Raw genomic sequence first — 19066 nt, forward strand, 5'->3', positions numbered from 1 at the left:
TTTTCAAATAGGCTTTTATTTAAACGTGTTAATCTTTTGAGATGCTCAGACACTAATGGGAAAGCACAAGAACCTGAAGATAATCCGTACAGAAAAGCTTTTGTATTTAAATACTCACTTTTATTCATATGGTCTGCCATTAAAGACTTCTTCTTGGCTAGTAATAGTAGTAATAGTAGTATGTTTCCAGTGTGATTTTCCAAAGACTAAATAGTATACACACCAAGCAAATCTGTCATGCTTGGGTGCAACCTCATATTAATAGTCACTGTATTAATTGTAACTATCTTTTCTTATTCCTTCCAGCTACTTCAAGAAATACATCAACATTATCCTGCAGTTCATTCCAGAGATGATCTTTATTATATGTCTTTTTGGCTACCTTGTCTTCATGATTATTTTCAAATGGTGTCATTTTGATGTCCACTCATCACAGAGCGCACCAAGCATTCTCATCCACTTCATCAATATGTTTCTGTTTAATTACAGTGATGCTTCTAATGCTCCACTATATCTGCACCAGGTATGCATCAAGAAGATTGAATACACTGCAGCTTCTTGTGAATTTGCAGTGGATGTATGGAGGGTGGATGTAAAAATGGGGAAAATACTCAGAACCTCAACTACAAGGGCCAGTTACATAGGAGAAGTTTGTTCTTCTGCTATTCTTCTTGGCCCTGTAGACAGGTAGGAGAGTGGAGCTATCAGAGCCAGAGGAAGCCTCATTGTTAGTGTCATCTTGCTAGGATGACGATACAATCTAAAATACTTTGGGAGAAAAACGAAAAAAAGGGTGAATAGGCAGTCAGTGCTCACTATTGCAGAAATACTGTTGTTGAGTTTTGATACATCCTGGAGATAAAACAAGTCTCTCCTTTTCTTGATGATGTATTCCTTTTTTTCTTTTCTGGAAAATCTGAAAACTGTGTTTTCAGCTAAAAATAGAAGTAACCTGAGGATTTGTGGCTGCTTTTTTTCAGATATATCTTCTCTGGGGAGCTCACTTAAAAAACAACAAACAAAACACCCACTACTACACACACACACACACACACACATGCAAACTACCCACACGCAGAAGTTAAAAAAAACCTCCACTGAGAGAAAACTTCTTTTAAAGTTATATCTTTTCACTCCAAACAGGGAGTTTTCTTGTTGCTTGCATTTGTATCAGACGCATCAAAAAATCTGCAAGCACATGCTGCCTCCAGTCACACATACATTTACATCTATTTGGTTACACACTTTGGCACTTCACCTTTAACTCAGTTATGGAGCTACTGGCAAATCAGATCTTGTAGAAAAAAACTGGTCTGTCCCTCATAACTGCCTTAAGGCTGCAGAGGAGTTTTCCCAGCTTTCAAAAAAAAACAGCATTTTACTCTGGAGCAATCTAAAACTTTCTGTGAAAACTATATTTTTTCTCATATACCTACACTTCACCCCCCATTATCTTCATAATTCCCTTGCAAAGTCAGAATGCAAAGATTGTATGAAACCAGCCACAAATTGACAAGGGAGCTGAGCCATCTTTAAAAAAGATGTAAAAGTTGTAGGTTTGTGTTGTGTCATGTTGATTTGGTTTTAGAGTACAAACATTTACATTAGGACAGAAATAGGAGTGGCACACTGCAACAAGGACACCTTCTAGTGATGTACTGCTGGGGGCAATGTGTTATCAAAGATAAGTTATGAGACTTTCATTCCCTTCTGGAGTTGGAAATGGAAAGCAAATCCTGGATTCTCTGCTTTCCAGGGGAAGATTTGAATGGGATGGCCCTTACAGCAGCATTTCTGCTTTGATCAGAGCAAGGCAGACTCATTACCTCACCCAGTGGTTAGGACATTCACTTGGGCCATTGGAGAGCCAGGTTCAAGTACGTAACATTGGGTTTTGGCAAATTACACTTCTCAACATGAAAGCTTTTCATCTCCAAGTTTCCAACCGTCTCCAGCTGGCAACATTTTTTGGAGCTTTAAGAAGTATACGTTTATTTTCATATAATCATATACAGAGGAGAGTCAACCGATTCGAGGACTGTATTCATTGAGTAAAACAAAAACATTTTATAGTATCAAGTTTCTTACCATCAATTCAGTTGGCTAAAGGAAGGAAAAATGACATTTTATTTTTCTATTTTTGGCTCTTTTAGAGAGAAGTGCAGAGCTTTCTGGTCATATTTGCTCTGATTGCTGTTCCCTGGATGCTGCTAATTAAACCTTTCATCCTCCGAGCCAACCACCAGAAAGCACGACGCATGGTGAGAGATGTGGGCCTTGCAAAGGGGTTCAGGGGGGCTAAGGCAAAGCTGAGGCAGCAAACCTCCAGAAGTGTTTGCAGTGAACTAATTTTGCTTTATTCTGATCTCAGACTTTCTCCAGAAATTTCGAACAGTGTTTTAGAGAATGGACATTTGACTGAGCCATCTAAATAGGAAGCAGGAGCTTTTGTTCAGAAGGCTATGCTCTATTGGGAGAATAGTGACGCCAAGATCTTCAAAAAGTAATAAAACTAGAGGAGTTTTAGAAGGACCAGTAAAGCCAATAAGAGGGCAAAGGCCTGCATGCCTAGCTCACAAACCAGATTGGCTGCTCTTTAGGAACAGGGCATCTTTGACAAACTTGGTCACTGGGAGACCAACAGTTCTTACAGAAAAGGCTTTATTTAAAAGCTTTTCATAAATGCTTTATCCCCCAGTGACTGCCTTTCCATTAACAAAGCCCTCCTTCCCTTGGGCTCTGAGGTTCACCCAGCTCTTTAGTACGTAATTGCAGCAGCTGCAGTTTCCTGGTTGCTCATTAATTCTCTCCTTTATTATGCTAACAGGACTTTACTTGTCTGTCAGGATTTACTTCTCTTTATAGTGGGAGGTAGTGCCTGGAGTACCTTTTATAGGGCACAGATGTTTCTATTGGAAGAAAAAGATACCAGTTGTGCTATGTGACCTTTCCAACTCAGTCACTTCTGACCTATAACTGAAAGGCAGGTCCCTGGGAGACCTTTGCAGCCTTGCCTCTGCACTGTAATTCCTTGTTTTGTCATTCTTCTGGGATTTCAATGAAAGCTTGACATGGCTAGCTCCAACTCCTGTTTTTATGCTAGCAACATCTGACAGCTTTTCCCCACCTCCTATACTGCCCCTCTATTTCTGTTCCCGATTTTCGTATGTTAGCTCTCTGATCACATCTTACATTCACCCAGATTTATAAGTTTGCAACAGTCTGTTCTCTCTGCTGACATTCAGATAATCCAAAGATAAAGCAGATGTGACCAATATTACTGCTGTGGAAAGAAACAATGTGTTTTCATGAAACTTTGCCCATGAAACCCATTGGAAGTTATAAAGAATGACAAAGCAGAGCCTGACAGAAGCCGTGAAGTCAGTATTTTGTTGTGCTGTATAATAGGATTATGATAGGCGTATAATGTAGGGCTATTCTTATATTATGCTATCATCTCTGAGATGAGGCTCAGATCAGGTTGTTCAGGCCTCAAGATGAGTTCTGTATGATTATGGAAAGAGGATTGATTGACATGAGGTTTTCATTGATTCAAAATGAACCTAAAGATCTGCACTGTACTTCTGACTATATCTGAGTATCTTTGTGACCTTCCTTAAGTCATCTGTCCCTGTCAGGTACCTTTTCCCTTTCACTTGATGATAATCTCTTTGGTTTGCAGTTATATAACTGAAATGATCAGCCTTAATAAGCCTCAATTTTCTCATTTACCAAAAGTGATGGTTCTTTGATTTGTGACGATAGAAAGGTGTATTGTGACACAAGAAACTAGCTCTAAATTGTTTAGGATCATTGAAAAATGCTCTAGAATGGAAAATTTTTACTACTGCTTCTAGCCATTCAGTAGGAGTACTCATTTTTTGCGGTCTATGATGACGGACTGCTGTTGTAATTGTCTTCATATTCATGATATAGTTCTTCACACGTTACCTGTCAAGAGGTTAGTGATGAAGTTCTGTGCCATGGTCTGCTGTAGCATGGTACAAAAGTCACATTACGTTTTGTTTCTGAAAGATTCAGTCTCAAGCTCACCCAGGAAACACTGTGGGAGAAAATGAAGTGGATGCCCCAGAGACCAATCACACCAAGAAAGCTTCCCGAGCAGACCATGGTGGTGGTGGCCATGAGGATGATGAAGAAGAGGTAAGAAAATGCGAACAGAAGGAATTACTTAGGCAGTAGTACAAAACACAAAGCCAAACAGAAGGTTTCTGCAGAGTCACCAGCCCTTCTTTTTAACAAGATACGAAGACATTCTGTTGCAACAGTTTGTATTTCCAAACAAAGTAAGCTCTGAATTTTAATAGAAAAAATTCCTTTAAATTTTTCCTTATGTTTTGTCTGGTGAGAGTAGACATTCTTACAAACCTCAAGCTTTCATTTCCCCAGGGAGTTATTTCACTTCCACATTGCACCCAGAGAAGGTCAAGGCTTCCTCAAGAGTCAGCAATTTTTCCTTCTTTTAAATTGCAAAGATGCACTTAAAAGTTGGCAGCCTGCAGTGTTGGCTAAGGAGAAAAATCTTTCTTTGGCACATACTGTCAAGGGCTTCTGCAATATGCAGCAACACTGAAAAAAGCGACAAAAGTGTTTGTAACAGTTTGAAGTACCAACAATATTGGGTGTGCATATGGTTGAATGAAAAGGGAATCTTCAGTCTTAAAAGATATGCTTATTCAGTGATATCTCCCGCGAGGCATATGCCAAAATGCAGATAGCCTGGAAACACCTACTTTATATAAGAACTTCTGCCTCTGTTGGAAATCATAAAGATTGGGAGCAATTGGGTTCCCATCTTACTCCAGATTCGAAATTATGAAACTGGAATATGACCTGTTTTCTGAACATTTGTTTTTCACTAAAATTGTATTTCTTCAAAGGAGAATGTATGGAAAGGACATAGAGAATTGGCATGTTTCAATGCAGTCTCTTCCTTTGGATAACATCTTTTTGTTGCTCTGGACATAGGGAAATGGAGGAACATGAACAGTCTTTGGTGGAATGTTAACCAGGAAACACTGAAGTAAGAAAAAAAAAATTGTTTGGTTTTCTGTTGTTTTAGTTCAACTTTGGAGACACATTTGTCCACCAAGCTATCCATACCATTGAATATTGCCTTGGCTGCATTTCCAACACAGCGTCCTACCTGCGGCTCTGGGCGCTCAGCCTAGCCCATGCACGTGAGTGACAACCTGTTAGCTACCTCACCAGCAATTCCATGCTGATCATTGCTTCTCATGGTGTTTGATTACTGCTGAGATTATCTCGATTAGATCAAAGTCCTCCTTGTAGGTGTTTGCCTTTCAGAGTATTTTTCTTCAGATAAATCCATGTGTTTTGTGATGGACTTATCTGGTTTTTTAGTGGTGATTCCCAGGATATAATGTCAGGGACCTCCTGACTGGACTTCCTAGCCAGGGCCCATTTCCCATGCTATTCCTTAGCTGTACTTCTGGAAAAGTCCTCATGGCATGTGTCTGTGTAGGAGGTGAAACCCAAATGGGTGCTCTTGTCCAAAAAAGTAATTGCAGTATTGGTACTATAGCTGCACATTCCAGGAGACACTTGCTGTAGCCTTAGGGTATGCAGAGTCAAAAACTTGTAAAATATATTTTGATTTAGTTTAGAAAAGGAAAAGAAAAGTTTCAGCTCAAGAACTCTTGGATGTTACCATCTTCACTAGGATTTTTCCCAGCAACATACAGTGGAACCTCATATGTCATGAAAAATGCACTGCATTTCAGTGTCTTTTATCTTGATTTAAGATAAAAACAAATGCCCAAACACTAGAAATTCCCTCCGGCTGGAACTTCAACTACCCTAATTTTTGTGAAATATTTTTTTTAATATTGCTGTACTACCTCTGGCTAGCAGTTGTGCCTGTCCTGAAGAGCTGGATACAGACATAGAAGGACAAAACAGAAGGGAGGGGATACACCATGGATTGAGCAGTAGTTCTTGGCACAGAAACAAACGTAGTAGAAGTTGAATGGAAGCTAACATGCATAAGCTTCACATGGAGGACAGGTATCTAAATAAAATAAACCAGCTAAAGAGCTGAGATAAGGGCAGTTATAAGTGTTGTCAGAGTTCTGCCTGGAAAATCATTGTGTTCCTTTGCAGCCTTGCAAAGGGGTATTGAAAGGAGTATTTGTCCTGCGGGCATAAGTTACAAAGAGATCCCTCATCATGTCACCTAAAATAACACGTTTTTGAATTTATAGTCTGGATATGGCCTGAGATCCTCATCATGCAATGGCTGATGAAATGGAAAACAAGGCTGGACTGGTGGCTCGTGTATTTGGATGGAGAAGAGCTGGACTAAGTCCTTTCTTTGCCTGTATCAGAAGAGAAAAATTTTTTGGTCCTGAATCTATCCTCTGTAACTGGAGTAACTAGGTTAGGAATATGATCTCCTGATGGCCAAGCACATCAGATATGCCAGTGATGTGAATGTTGATTTACAATTGTGTAGGGGAAAAAAAAAATCTTTAACAAGCATGCAGGCTATGTAAACATTTAAAACAGCCTGTCTTGGCTTGGGTGAGACCAACCAATTTTCTCCCCCCCACCACCATAGCTTCTCTGTGACAGTCCAGAAGAAATGGTTTGGGGAACAAATGGGAATTACTTGTCTCTGTGTCCTGTGGGTCTGCTGGCATCAATCAGTACAGCTTGAAACCTCATCTGCAAATGTATTGACTATGTCAATCGATCACTTTCACTGGGACTTAGCAGCAAGTAGTTCTATAAGGCTCTGCATAGAGCTCAGCTGTCATGTTAAAGATGTGCAAATTAAATTGATGACTTTATTGTATCAGGGTAACAATGGACCTGGTAGTGTGCTTGTGTGGTCTTGGTAACATAAAGCCAAGCCAAAGCAGCACACTTATCTTCCAACACAGTGAAGAGAAGCAACGGAAAATAACCTGCATGCATTTTCCTTCCCCTCTCATCAAGGGGAGGCCATGCACAACTACTCTCAGCAGGGCTGATATTTTAAGCCAGCTCACCTAGATGGGAAAAATGGAACGCACTGAGTGCTGTGTCTGTCCATGGCTGTTTCTCAGCACTGTTTTCTTGTTATTTCCTTTCGCAGAATTGTCAGAAGTTCTCTGGACGATGGTAATGCACAATGGGTTAAACAACAGCAGCTGGGTAGGCCTCATTGTTGTCTTCATCATCTTTGCTGCTTTTGCAGTGCTGACGGTAGCCATCCTGCTCGTCATGGAGGGTTTGTCAGCCTTCCTGCATGCCTTGCGCCTGCACTGGTAGGTTGTGTGCTCTGCTCTGGAGATTTTCTCCAAGCTCTCCCTGAGAGGGATGGGGCTGTAGGAACAGCAGTAGCCACACCAACTGTGCCATGTTGACACGTATGTGTTTGTACACCTTTGACCAACAGAGTGGGAGGTCTTGCCTGGAAGGGAGGTCAGAGCTCCCTGCTACATTTCTAGGCTGCACTGTGGAGTGACTCATCCTTGTGAGGCTGTGAGGGTGGTGGGCACACATAGCAAATGGAAGCCTTCAGCTTTTCCCAGTCAATGAGCAGTGCCTCCTAGACCACCTTGACCTGCATGATAACATGTAAAGCAAGGCCAAGGTAACAAAACTTGGTGTCCTCCATGAGCCCGATCTGTGGCTGCCATAGCAAATTGTGGTGGATTTGCTTGTTATTGTGCAGGGAGGGTAAGAAGTATGCTAGGCAGCATTGCGCTGCTTTCACATCAGAGATCCTAGCTGCAGCATGTGGTTATCCAGCTTTCAGAGCTGCAAGAAGAATTTTAGCAGGCATACAAGGTCCTGCCAGCTGGTCTCTTGAGGAGCATTTCCAGGCTGACTTAAGGAAAGTCAGAGCTAATGAGTGCTGAGTTGCTCCCCAGGGCCGCCTGTGTCTCCCAGTTGGCTCTGGAAAGAGACTGCATTCTTGTCTTGGAGGCCTCCAGCTCTCATGGCCTCCTTTTTTCCACAGGCACTATGTTTTGGCCTCTCATCTGGATGCAGATGCTGTCCTCTCCAAGTGGCACTGATGCCTCTCTCTGCTTCCTCCCCAGGGTGGAGTTCCAGAACAAGTTCTATGTGGGAGCTGGGTACAAATTTTGTCCGTTCTCCTTCAAGCATATCATAGATGGCACTGCAGAAGACTAAAGCCAGTGCATTGATTCTTCATTTCTCAGACCAGGCCCTATTTCCTTATCATTGGTTGCTCCAGAGTTGGTTATATACAGTGATATAGAATGGGACATAGCCCTTGGAAGAAGATCAGCTGTACATGGAAATGTCCTAGGCCCATTCTCAGTGATAACACAGATGCTGCATCAGCTGGGTTGGCTGGATCCTGAGCTGCATATCTCCACTGATGTCTTTGCTGAGTACCTGGTCCTCAGCATTTGATCAGATTAGCTGCCCAGTGCTTGGTTAAAAAGAAGCAATGCATTTCATTTGAATTAAATTGGTTATTAATAATCAACTTGCATGTGTTTTGCTCCACTTGTCTTTGTGGCTTATTTCTCTACAAGGAACATATGTTTCAGCTGTTGTTTGAAGCTGTGGTTGACCATTTCACAATGATTAATTCTCTTAGAAGACTGCTGCCCTTCATTGCACAAACAATGCAAAACTGCTCATGGACAGATGATATTGCAGGCAGGCAATTTTCTACATGCTTTACTACAAGAATCCTCCTATTATCTGATTTGCTCCAGGTCTTGACAATGTGAGATTATAGAAGTTTGCACACGTCATCACTTAACAAAAGCATTGGTTTTGAGCTGTGTAAACAAAAGAGTGCAGTAGTTTCCACACTGGCAGCCAATTTATTTCTCTCTATGGACTTGTTTCATGCTGGAAACTTAAAATGACTCCTCCTGTGCTGTGCTTTTCAAGATGGGTTGCTAAAACAGATCGTGTAGTAGTGCTAATACTTAATAAACAGAGAGAAGAGGGAAATCAATACATTTGAGATGAATTCACAGTGTTGATGTACCGTGATCTTTTTAAAATATTCATGAACTGCCGGTTTTTCAAACTGAATAGTGTTAATCAAGACAGGCTATTTTTTCAAGCATGGAGGATGTAAAATCTCAACATGACACATGGAATGTTTTGGACATGGAATGTTTTGCTTCCCTCCAAAGAGGTTGTGGGTGCCCCATCCCTGAAGGCATTCAAGGCTGGGTTGGACAGAGCCCTGGGCAGCCTGATCTGCTGGTTGACAGCCTTGCAGGGGGTTGGAACTGGTCTAACTAGTGACCTAACCCAGGGTACCTAGGGTACGCCTAGGGTACTGCTTGGGTTTTAAGCTCCCTTCCAACCCAAGCCATTCTATGATTCTATGATTCCTAATACTCAGCTCCACTTAAGAACCCTGCCTGTTGAGGGTTCCCAGCAGCATGTGCATCGGAGCAGTTTTCATGGGCCATGAAACTGCAGTGGTCAACCTTGAGAGTCACCTTCCAGCTGTGTTGACAGAACACACATCCTCAGGCAAAGCAGTTGTTCCTGTTTTTCTCTTGAGCTGCCAAGAAACCATAGCGGCATTGGACACTGGCTGCCAACAGTCAGGAACATTTTTCATTCTAAGAGCAGCTTGGACTTGGAGCTGGAGTTAGAGCTGAGAGAAGAAAGAGTGGGTACAAGTGTATTTCCATGATACATGTGGTTTCATGGCTCTGGCTCTTCAGGACTTGTGGTAACTTGTGGTTCATGTTACTCCAGCTGGTCTCACAGTGGCTCAATGTATGGACATCTCCTTTGTTTCCTCACTCCAATCTAATTCATTTATTCCTATTCTGTAGAGGTTTGAGAGAAAAGATGTTTTGAAGCAAGAAAGGCCAAGCTAATTTGATGCATTATCAAAGATAAAAGTTTGCATTATAAAACAGTGGAGGGGATTTTCTGCACAAGTGCATATTTTATCCTTATTGCACATTTCCATGTGATTGCAGTGTAACTGAGAAGGTGATTACCTGAAACCATTACCTGAAACAGAATACCTATTTCTTTTGGAGTTTCTGGGCGTTATACTTTTTGTCTCAGGTTTATATTTAAAGCATGAAAAACAAGTTATCCCATGAATGCTGCAGGTGTCAAAATTGTCTGTTGTTTACTGCACTGAACAGTGATTGTTGTGGCGAGATGGGGGAGGGCTGGCTAACAGTGATAGGACTGGAGGTGATGGCCTCAAGTTGTGCCAGGGGAGGTTCAGGTTGGATATTAGGAATTTTGGTATTTAGGTATTTTGGGGCAGAGCAGTGACTGCCCATTCCCCAGCACTAGGCTGAATGAGATCAGATTTTCTAGTGGTCAGATCCAGAAGAGATCGCCATTATAGACTGGTGGACCTTGGTACAACACCCTGTTGTCATTGTTTGGATTTTATCCATTGATGGAAGACGTGTGACTTCCAGAACTTTACTGGAAATTTTTAACCTAAGAAGAAGTGCTGCCTCTGCATCCATTGCTAGGAAGGTGTTTATTTCTGAGGGCTGATGACGTGAGCTACATCATTTTGTAGAAAATTAATACAAAAAACCTCAGTGAATGGCCGCATAGGAGAGGAATGTGATAACAAAGCCAAACTGATTTCAGTCACTTACACTCACTCTTTTTGGATTGTTTATTCCTGTTTTTTTCAATGGATTAGGAATTGGCGGGCTGGACGCAGCCAAAGGGTTGTGATCAATGGTTCTGTGTCAGGCAGTGTCCCTCAGGGGTTGGTCTTGGGGCCGGTACCCTTCAAAATCTTCATCAATGACACAGATGATGGCATCAAGTGTACCCTCAGCAAGTTTGCAGATGACACCAAGCTGAGTGGTACAGTCGATACATTGGAGGGATGGGAATCCATGCAGAGGGACCTGGACAGGTGGAGAAGCGGGCCCGTGAAAATCTAATGAGGTTCAATAAGGCCAAGTGCAGGGTGCTGCACTTAGGTTGGGGCAATCCCAGGTATTTATACAAAGTGGGGGAAGAGCTCCTTGAGAGCAGCCCTGCAGAGAAGGACTTGGGGATCCTGGTGGATGAGAAGCTGGACATGAGCCAGCAGTGTGCGCTTGCAGCTCAGAAGGCCAACTACATCCTGGGCTGCATTAAAAAAGGGGTGGCCAACAGGGAGAGGGAGGTGATTGTCCCCCTTTACTCGACTCTTGTGAGGCCCCATCTGGAGCACTGTATCCAGGCCTGGGGCCCCAAGAACAAGAAAGATGTGGAACTCTCAGAATGTGTCCAGAGGGGAGGTCAGTAAGATGATCAGAGGGCTGGAGCATCTCTCCTATGAGGAAAGGTTGAGGGAACTGGGCTTGTTTAGGTTGGAGAAGAGAAGACTCTTGGAAGACCTCATTGCGGCCTTCCAGTACTTGAAGGATGAATATCAACAGGAGGGGGTACAATTGTTTACAAGGGTGAATAGTGATAGGATGACAAAAATGGTTTTAAACTAAGACAGGCGAGATTTAGGTTAGATATTAGGAGGAAGTTTTTCACATAGAGAGTGGTGACACACTGGAACAGGTTGCCCAAGGAGGTTGTGGATGCCCCATTCCTTCATTCCCTGGCATTCAAGGCCAGGCTGGATGTGGCTCTGGGCAGTCTGGTCTGGTGGTTGGTGACCCTGCACACAGCATGGGGGTTGAAACTAGATGATGATTGTGGTCCTTTTCAACCCAGACCATTGTATGATTCTATGATTCCTCTTCATGAGAGCCAGAGCTGTGTGTCCAGGCCCTCCTGACAAGATGACCTGTGACATGGGGGATGAAGATAGCCAGGTCCCATGTTCTTGTCCAGTCCCTTGTGTCTGATGGATCAGTGATGATGAACTGGTTTATGGAGAAAGTTTTTATAGTCTTCAGGAATTTCTTGGAGCCTCTGGCTTCTGCAGCAAATAGCACCTTCCTCGGTATTCGCCTATGTGAGAGCTGTCTGTCACGTCCCTGGCCAGCTGTGAAGGTCTTTCTTCTCACCTTCATTCTCTTGTTTCTCCTGGAACTTTCATACATGCAGATATTCCCATTCACGTTCCACTATGACCAGTCTTTGCATTTCTGTTACAAGTAATTAAAATATCATGAGGTGGATTAAAAAAAAAGTAATAAATAGCATGCCTTTGTTCAATCCCAAACATCTGAAAGCATATCTCTGCAGCTGAGACTTTTACTAGAATTTTGGCCATCCTTTCCCTCCTGCAGTGAGAAGATGAAATGCCAACACTTCAGTACCCTTCTGTGATTGCATGCATAGTGGCTGAGTTATTGCAAGGAAAGTGTATGGTATGGATTTAGCAGCCTGGATCCTGCATTTAGTTTAGCAGTTGTCAATAATGGCTGTGACTGAATATCAGGTCTTATTAAAAGGAAGATGTAAAATAGGACTATGAAATGGCATATGTTAGCTGACAGCAAATGCATTCCTGATGCTTGGAAGTGTGAAACTCAGCATGAAAGTTCCATGCTTTGATAAAACTCCTACAGCATTGCTGTCAGCATGGTGAACATATTTCAAAAGAGAAGAATTTGGGGAACTCTCATTGGAAGGAGACAAAAAACACCATCAACTCCACACAAGCCAACATATTTGAGAAATAAAGATCAGCACGCACACTCCTAGTCAAAAGCACTTGTCTACCATAGATTGGATTTACTGGACAGCACAACCTGCAGTATTGAGATTTGCTGTGTCAAGATCAGAATCACTGCGAGCCATGGGTACTCATTAGTTAGGAAGTTTAGAGAGATGAAGCTGATGAACAGGCCCTGTTTTCTTTGTGATAATGGCACCTGAACTGGCTTCAGCTGGCCTGGGGCAGCTGGTAGCTGCAACAACAGTCGGGCTCTGCTCATGGCTTTGCACAGGGCAGCAAAACCCTTTTACCTGGGTGTTGGCACTGTGGGATCTGCTCTCTGAAAGTTGTCCCTTACAATCTCACCAGTGTTGTGACAGGGTCATATCTTCACTGTCCACTCTCATCTCCTGCTGCTCAGACAGGGAAATGGTGGAGTCAGCATCCCTGGACGTGTTCAAGGACCACGTGGATGTAGCACTGAGGGACGTGGTCAGTGGGTATGGTGAAGATGGGTTGATGGTCGGACGAGAGATCTTACAGGTCTTTTCCAACTTCAATGACTCCATGATCTCCCTCCTCATCCCCACCAAAAGCCGTGAGTGAGCACCATCACCCATGGTGAGCCACTCCCACACAGGCACCTGTAGGTGCAGAGGGACCAGCAGAATTCACACTCCCTGTAACACAGGGCACCCTCCCTGTGCCACCTACTTCTGGGGAGGGACCTGATTGTACCCAGTAAGGAAGAAATCTGACTCCCTACAGCTGGATTCCAAACACACAGCGATGCCAGCACAATGAGGAAAGAAAACAGAAGAGAAAGAGGCAGAAGGGAGGAAAGGTCTGCTTCTCTGTGACCAAGACGTTTCAGAGGTAAGAAAATTTCACTCAGAAAAACCCAAAACCTGAGAAAAACAAGAAATCTAGGTGAGCCTTTAAGAGTTGCTCTGGTTGACTTTAAGAGTGGGAGTATCTGATCATTCATACATCATGTCATCTTGCTGCTAGGACCCTGCAGTGGTTTCACTGCATTTACTCCCTTCTGATGGAGGATTGCTATTTTCCTGTTGTGCCAGCAACAGCTTTGGCACTGCTGTTTTTTGGCTCGTGTAATTACCATTTAGTATTTTCAGTGTGATTTACAAATAGCAGGAAACTCTTCCTCGTGACTCCCCACAGAGCTGTGACAGACACGAGAAGCTTCATAAGGGCAAGTAGGGCTGCAAGTGTTTGCAGTGACTAACCTATGTTCTTTGTAGGAACTCTCAGGAGATTTACTGAAGTCTTACATGTAAACCTGCCCTTTGGAGATAAGTGCTAGAGCAGAGCATACAGTGTCAAGGGCTCACCTGAACAGTGGCTTCTCACCTGCTTATGAACAAGTGAATTTTGCTCTGGCTCCCCAGGTAGTCAGGCCATGAGGCAGATGAAGATATATGGACCTATTTCTGGTAGTACCTGAGGTGCTACAGCAGGTGTCCTGCTTGCTCACCCACTGCTGTTTGAGAGCTGTGGGGGTATTCCGTAGATGTCATCCTGACACCTCCAGGGGTCTCAGCCATTACAGGGTGTTGGAGGTAGCTCTGCGCCCTTCTACTTGAGCACCTGACCCTTGCTGTTGGATCCTGTGTGATAGCATGGGGTTCACCATTTCCTCCCTATTTCTGGAAGAACCTCAGTGCTTCCCATCCTGGTGGCACGTAATCCAGAGCAGTGAGCACCAATCGAATGCTTGAGTGCCTCTCAGCAAATGTTAGCAGAGTACTCTAGCTTTGGGCTTCCACAGTGCTATGACTCGCAGTTACAGCCCATCTGGCATGCATGGAGGTAGACCAGACCCAAGGATTTCCTCTTGTCCCAGGCATGTCCCAGCCTGGCCTGCTGGTGCCCAGAGCTGTGCATACTGTGGGCTCTGGAGAGGTACAGCTGTTGTGCCAGGCAGAGTCGTGATGAGGAGACTTACAGCAGGTTATATTTGCAGGATCTAATCGTAAAGGATCAGGCAAGGAGCAGAACTGGACCCCAGGTTTCGTTTCTGTGAAGCCCTCTGTAATTCAGCCACACAATGAACCATTATCTCTTCCCGTGGGCTCTTCCAGACACCTTATTGCTGTTGAGCTGATTCCATCTAGAAATGATCTGCAGATGATGGCCAGCATGATCAGCTGCTGGCACCATGTGCTGCTGGCAGCTACCACTGTTTGCGAGTATGGTGCTGAGAGGAAGTAGTGAGCAATATTGTGCAGGTCCTCTGGGATCCTGGGCTGTGATGATCTATAACTGTAAGGTCAGTGTATCTGACCCACCCAACTGAACTGCAATTAGCCTTTAATGACCTCCTTCTAAATGCACCTCCATACAACATGCCCAGCTGGGAGCACTGTAACTGTGCTTTTTATGCTTATGCTGCCCTCTGCTCAGATGAGATTTTGTACCTTTCATTACCAATGGTCTTGGTCATTTCCAACTGAGCAGTTCTGTGATTCTATGATTAGGTGCATTGCTTGCCCTTCTTCAGCTCCATTACTCCTGTGGGGCAGCACCTGAACACTTTCTCACCAAGTCCAGCAGCTCTGGATGGAGATCATTGAAGGAGAGGTTTTAAACTGAAGATGAGATGAGCCCCCCCCTGCAAGAGTCACTGCATACTCTCAGCAGGAAAGCTCGGGGGTTAAAGCTTGCTGTGTGCTTAATCCCTCCCATGGGATTAAGATGAGATTTTCTTATCAGGAAAAGCATCTGTGATCAGACTTAAAGACGTAGCATTGGAAACCGGACCCTCTGCAGAAGCAAGCCAGTTACAATGCAGAGCTTGTGGTTGTTTCTTGCTGCCATAAGTGGATGGGGATTGATGCAGTGGTGTGAGGCAGAGGACCATATGTTATGTGGGAAGCAAGGCTGGCAAGGCAGGGCTGGGCAAGAAGGAGCTAGGTGTGTACTCCTTGCCAGGTGTGCTATCCTTGGGAAGCAAGGGCTGGGGAGCAGGCTGGGCAGCCCTGCTCCTCCCACTGGCTCTGCTTCATGCTCTTACATGCTCTCAAAAACCTGAGCAATTACAGAGCGCAGCACCTCTACAGCTCACTGGGCCCCAGCTCCTAAAGGAGACACTTCCACCTTTGAAAGGGACAATCTACTGTTGTTCACTGTCAATTCTCAGCTCTTGGAGATTGTGCAGCATCTTTTGACTTTCTTCGCATGTCCAGGCTGGGGATGCCATTACACAAGCTCTTGCATCTTCTCTCATTCTCTGGACTTTGCATGAAAACAGCCAGAGCAATGCAATGACTGATTTGTCAGCTCAGCTAAGCCACCTTGTGATGCCAGCAACCCTAGGCAACTCTAGAGACTTGGGACAGAGTGGCTGGAAAGCTGCATGGAGGAAAAGGAATCTGAGGGTGTAGTGGTCAGCTGTCTGAACATGAGCCAGCAGTGTGCCAAGGTATGCCCATTGGCATCCTATCTTGTGTCAGAAATATTGCAGCCAGCAGGAGCAGGGAGGTGAACATCCCCCTGTACTCAGCACTGGTGAATCTGCACCTCAAGTGCTGTGCTCAGTTTTAGGCACCTCACTACAAGAAAGACACAGAGGCCCTGGAGTGTGTCCAGAGAGAGACAGCAAAGCTGTGGGGGGTCTGGAGCACAAGTCTGATGGCAGGCAGCTCAGGCAGCTGCGGTTGTTCAGTCTGAAGAAGAGAAGCTCAGGGGAGACCTTGTTGCTCTCTACAATAACTTGAAAGGAGGTTGTGGCAAGGTTAGGGTTAGCCTCTTCTCCCAGGTAACAATGATAGGACAAGAAGGAATGGCCTCAAGTTGTGCCAGAGGAGGTTCAGGTTGGATATTAGGAAACAATTTATTCTGAGAAAGAGCGGTGCTGCAGTGGAACAGGCTGCCCAGGGAAGTGGTGGAATCACCTGGAGGTGTTCCAGAACCATGTGGATGTGGCACTGAGGGACATGTTCAGCAGGCATGGGCTGATGGTTGGTCAAGATCGTTTTAAAGGTCTTTTCCAACCTTAATGATTCTATGATTCTGCGTATTTTCTACCAAAAACAAACAAACAAACAAACAAAAACAAACCAACAACCAACTTGGGGTAAAGGTCATTTCGTACTAGTTGTCTGAAACAAATCTGTGTAAAAGTGTATCTGAATGCTTCCACACCAGCCCAGAAAACTCCTTTGCTGTATGGTTACTAAGGTGGCTTTGCGATCCTCGAGGGGTTCAGGGGTTTCACGATTAAATCCTTTTCTTCTCCAACAGTTACAGTGGATCCCAGTAGCAGCTGAGATGGCTACTGCACCAAGAGAGGCAGCAAACGCTATTGCCTTGGAGGAAATCCACATGGAGGGACAAGAACACCCCAAAGGTGTGTTTGTGTTGACAGGACCAGAAATGCTGGCCCTCATGAAGCAGGGTAGATGGTGGGTTCTGGCACTCCAGTTACCTGGACCTCAGACATCAACTTCATATTTCTCTCCCACTGCAGCTGCTAGGCTGCTACTAGTGGCAGTGGAAGAGCTGCTTGTTTTGGTTTCTTTCAGCCACTGTTTTGTGTAAGCAGTGTATTCCACTGGTAATTCAGGGATTCTGTCATTTTAAGCTTATTCTTGGGAAAATATGTATATATTATTCAGTCCTAAAAGCATTTTAAAGTAAAAACTTCAGTGGAGAAGCATCAAAACAAAAAACACTGGGGAAAAATTAATGATTTTCTCCTGAAATTCCGTGCAGTCTCAGGATTTGCCCTAAGTTAGTTAGGAGATATGTTTCTGATGGAAAAATTTACACAGCTCTGACTTTACTTAAATATGACGTTGAAAGAAGACACTGAAAGCTTTCTGGCAGCTCTATTTATAAATCGATCCCAGCACTGGACTTGAGATCCTTGGTTTGTCCCTTTAATGGGAGAACAAAGTCAGGGAGAGACAACACTGAGCCCAGAGCCCATGGCTGTGCTTACTGCAGTGATGGGGTCTGGGGAAGCCCCAAGCCATAGCCCACACCACCCTCAGCAAGGCAAGTGAGAGTTTCCAGCCTTTCTCCTGGCACAGTCCCATGGTTGCATGTACAACATTCCCATTTCATAAAACTATTTGACAACTGATTTTTTTTTTTTTTGCTGCCTTTCTTTCCCATTCATGTTCAGGGCAGAAGACATTTACAGTGGAAGAAGCTGTGGAACCATTGGGTTTGGGAGGTTCCACATTGCACTTTTTCTCATCATGGGAAGCACTGGGGTAAGTGTTTGCAACCAACACCACCAGCCTGAAGAAACACTCCCCTCATTTTCTTTACTATTTTGCAATAACTACTACAAATCACCACAAAAACATATTGCAGCTCATTTTTTCCCACGTATACCTTCTCAAGCAGGATTCCTGCTTGTGTCTACTTTGGCCAAAATCAACGTTGGCCAACTCTGATACTGAACCTTTTTCAAGGCAAAAGCAAACAGGTTGACCCAGGGCATCCTGGCCTGTCCCCTGCCCTGGAGTTCCATCCCTCTGCCACAGAGGTTCAGGGTTACCTGGAAGACTTCCCAGCTAACGACATGCGAGGGTACTGAGTTAACAGTAAAACAGTGGTAAAATACTTGGTTTGGAAACTGAAGCTGGGCAAGGGTGAAGCTGTGATGGGGACATAGCCACAGGATCACCACAGCTGAGGTGGGGAAGTCTGTAACTATGAATGATGGTTTTACTTCTTAACCAAAGCCAGCAGCCAGGAGCAAACAGTCAGTAATTTTATTATTATTTTTTAATAACAATTATTTTAAGAGATTGTGCTAGATGCCCAGATTCACAGACAGGTACTTAAAAAAAAAGACAGCTTGCTTTCCAGGTGCTCATGCTAGAAATAGCATGAGAAATAATGGCCTTAAGTTACACCAGAGGAGATTCAGGTTGGGTATTAAAGGCATTTGATACTGTCTCCCATGACATCTTATAACAAAGCTGAGGAAGTGTGGGATAGACGAGTGGACAGTGAGGTGGGTTGAGAACTGGCTGACTGGCAAAGCGCAGAGGGTCGTCGTTGGTGGTGCAGAGTCTGGCTGGAGACCTGTAACCAGTGGTGTCCCCCAGGGGTCTGTGCTGGGTCCGGTCTTGTTCAACATCTTCATCAATGACCTTGATGAGGGGATAGTGGCCACCCTCAGCAAGTTTGCTGATGATACAAAGTTGGGAGGATTGGCTGACACGCCTGAAGGCTGTGCTGCCATTCAGCGAGACCTGGACAGGCTGGAGAGCTGGGCAGTAAGAAACCGGATGAGGTTCAACAAAAGCAAGTGTAGGGTCTTACACCTAGGGAGGAATAATTGCATGCACCAATGCAGGCTGGGGGATGAGCTGCTGGAGAGGAGCTCTGCAGAGAGGGACCTGGGTGTCCTGGTGGACGACAGGTTGGCCATGAGCCAGCAGTGTGCCCTCGTGGCCAAAAAGGCCAATGGCATTCTGGGGTGCATTAAGAAGAGCGTGTCCAGCAGGT

The 19066-nt window shown here is 44.4% G+C and overlaps 1 protein-coding gene across 1 annotated transcript in view; it reads left to right on the forward strand.

Moving 5' to 3' along the window:
* Window positions 1-9166, forward strand: part of LOC104911633 (V-type proton ATPase 116 kDa subunit a-like) — a 9638-nt gene extending 472 nt beyond the window's left edge. Inside the window, exons 2-7 of the mRNA XM_019611454.1 lie at window positions 307-523; window positions 2154-2261; window positions 4036-4164; window positions 5084-5201; window positions 7121-7292; window positions 8073-9166. Coding sequence (XP_019466999.1) covers window positions 307-523; window positions 2154-2261; window positions 4036-4164; window positions 5084-5201; window positions 7121-7292; window positions 8073-8166 — 838 coding nt within the window. The 3' untranslated portion in view covers window positions 8167-9166. The remainder of the gene's footprint in view (window positions 1-306; window positions 524-2153; window positions 2262-4035; window positions 4165-5083; window positions 5202-7120; window positions 7293-8072) is intronic.
* Window positions 9167-19066: the final 9900 nt, after the last annotated feature.

Source organism: Meleagris gallopavo, chromosome 1 (assembly GCF_000146605.3).
Source record: "Meleagris gallopavo isolate NT-WF06-2002-E0010 breed Aviagen turkey brand Nicholas breeding stock chromosome 1, Turkey_5.1, whole genome shotgun sequence".
Classification (NCBI taxonomy): domain Eukaryota; kingdom Metazoa; phylum Chordata; class Aves; order Galliformes; family Phasianidae; genus Meleagris; species Meleagris gallopavo.